Here is a 2,449-nt window from a genome sequence, read left to right as displayed (position 1 = left end):
ACACACACACACAGAAGATGCCTAATCAAACTGCCTTTTAGTGTTGTGTTAATTACGCACAAATAAGTGGGTCAATAACTTGAAAGCGTGTGTATTTAAGTGCTCATTCATTAGGGAGGACGGGCACTTTCTTAATTGAGCAGAACTTTCTGCTGTTTATTTAATGGTTTCCAGTCAACCGACGCCATAAACGTTGCGCACAGAATTCGAAAAGCACAAACAACAGCTGTGTTTCAAGACGCATTTTAAGACACCGTAGACGTGCTCCTGACATGGAGCTCCTCCACACCGTACATGACGTCATGACACCGAGATGCCTCGTTTGAACCAAAGACAGCCATCCCAGAATGCACCGTGACAAGCGCCCTACGCTGCTATCACGTTTGTTCACTTAAAAACTGTGCTGTGAGGTGAGAGGTTAAAGGTCAAGCGCTCTGACCGGTGTTGTGCATGGCGTGAGTCCAGAGGAGCTGAGCGATGTCATGGGTCCAAGTCTCTCTCTCCTGCACACTGGACGTCTGGAGAGTGAGACAGTCTCTGGTGCGAGACGCCTGTCTCACCCACACCTCGAACCTCAGTCCATCCTCGCCGACGCTCTGAGTGAGACCCATTTCACCCGTCTGTAGACACAGAGAGAGACACACAATGTGTGCCGTACTGCTGCTGTAAATGTGTGTGTGTGTGTGTGTGTGTACCTTTATGCTGTGTTTGAAGCTGAACACACTGCACCCTGGGTTGGGCGTTTTGTGTTTGGTGAAGATGATGTAGTTTTGATAGAGGAAGACATGTCTCACGCCCGTCTTCTTGCGTCTGCCTCCGCTGCACACACACAACTCACCCTGACGCAGCAGATCCCCGCGATCCCACACTGCCATCTGACACACACACACAATGTAAACGCAATTTCTTTTGTTAATTAAGATGAAGACTGAGACTCGGTGTAAATAAAAAAAGCTCTCCGAGAAGCAGCGTCTCAGTTGAGAATCACGTCTCTGATTAAAAGCACCATCACAAAATAAACCACGCTCATTTGTCATCCGCAGAAGGTTATTTTAAGTTTACTCAAATTAAAACTTTGAAAAGGTTTCTGTTGATTGAAATCAAATCCAATATTGACCTGAAATAGGAATAGGATAGGATAGGAAATGCTTAACTAAAGAAAAAATGGAAATGGTGCCTCAAAAATAGACTGAAATAAGTTTAAAGCGCTCAAATTATAATAATAAACAAAAACTAAAATAAAAATGAATTAATATTATATAGCAACATTAAAAAAAAACTAAACAAAGAAACAAATCAATTATAAAATGACAAAAGCGTATACCGAAATTGCTAAAACTAAGTAAAATGAACATAAAAACTAAACATCTAAAAATAAAAGCTAATATTAATATAAATAAAACTAAAATAAAATAAGCTATAATATACAGCAACATTAAAAAATAATGTAAAAATAATGTATTTTGCCTCTCTAGACAAATCAATTATAAAATGACAAAAGCTTATACCGAAATTGTTAAAACTTTAGCTAAAATGAACATAAAAACTAAACATCTAAAAATAATAGCTAATTTTAAAAACTATTAAAACTATTATGGTACGGTTGAAAGACACCTCACGTTTAACATCGGCTAACAAACAATCATTTTTAGTCAAAGTTTGATGCGCATTCTCACCGGACACCCTGTGATGAGGTCACTGGCTCGCAGATCCTCTCCGTGCCGCTGGGCGTGTCTGAGAATGGAGAGGGCGGAGTCAGAGGTGGGGTTAAGACCGCCCAGCTCCTCTAGCGTCTGACAGTACTGATCCAGTCTCTGAATGGGAGCGGTGAGACACTGAGGGAACGGAGGAGCGGGAACGAGAGAGGACGACAGCTTGACCTGGACAGAGATGGACAGAAAGAGTCACACTGTCACTTTAACTCTCAACTGGTGTTAACTACAACTGCACTAATCTGCGGCTAGTGGACACATTTGGGCACTTTGTGATTTCATTTATATTTGACATAAATGTCATAAACTATCTTTTTTCTTTTTAATAAATGTAAAATCTTTCAAGTTATGCATTTATTTGGTGATTTTTATGTTACTTTTTTTTACCTCAATTACTCCATTTATTTGAATGTAAAATAAGCAGTTTTTATGTTTTTCACCCAAAATTCACACGAAAACATGATTTTCATTAAACACTTCATTCCACTATTTAAAACACAATAAAAAAAACTTTTAAAATAAACGACGCTTCTGTTTTTTGTGACATCTGATGGACTTAAGGTAGCAATTACATGAATTATCAATGTAAATATATAAACAAGCATTTTTAATGTTATTTTTTTACCTAAAATTCACTTAAAAGATTTTCATAAAAATCTTCATTCCACTATTTAAAGGGGTCATAAGGCACGAACAGGTGTTGTTCTGTGTCTTTGGTGTGTTATAAGTTGCTCATG

The 2,449-nt window shown here is 38.5% G+C and overlaps 1 protein-coding gene across 1 annotated transcript; it reads right to left on the bottom strand.

The window, feature by feature from the left end:
* Nucleotides 1-25: 25 nt before the first annotated feature.
* On the bottom strand, nt 26-1,935 carry LOC130551141 (puratrophin-1-like). Its single transcript, XM_057328689.1, has 3 exons — nt 1,677-1,935; nt 696-875; nt 26-620 (listed from the first exon to the last, which is right to left on the bottom strand). The coding sequence occupies exons 2-3, from the start codon at nt 873-875 to the stop codon at nt 426-428; spliced, it is 375 nt and encodes a 124-aa protein (XP_057184672.1). The 5' UTR covers nt 1,677-1,935; the 3' UTR covers nt 26-425.
* Between the last annotated feature and the right edge of the window lie 514 nt (nt 1,936-2,449).

Source organism: Triplophysa rosa, unplaced genomic scaffold (genome assembly GCF_024868665.1).
Source record: "Triplophysa rosa unplaced genomic scaffold, Trosa_1v2 scaffold686, whole genome shotgun sequence".
NCBI classification, from domain to species: domain Eukaryota; kingdom Metazoa; phylum Chordata; class Actinopteri; order Cypriniformes; family Nemacheilidae; genus Triplophysa; species Triplophysa rosa.
This window is presented reverse-complemented; position numbering and strand designations above follow the sequence as displayed.

Excerpts from the sequence above, each read along its gene's own strand:
- LOC130551141 (XM_057328689.1), bottom strand. The coding sequence starts at position 875 with ATGGCAGTGTGGGATCGCGGGGATCTGCTGCGTCAGGGTGAGTTGTGT. Across the intron at positions 621-695 it reads GCTTCAAACACAGCATAAAG|ACGGGTGAAATGGGTCTCAC; the intron begins GTACACACACAC and ends CTGTGTCTACAG.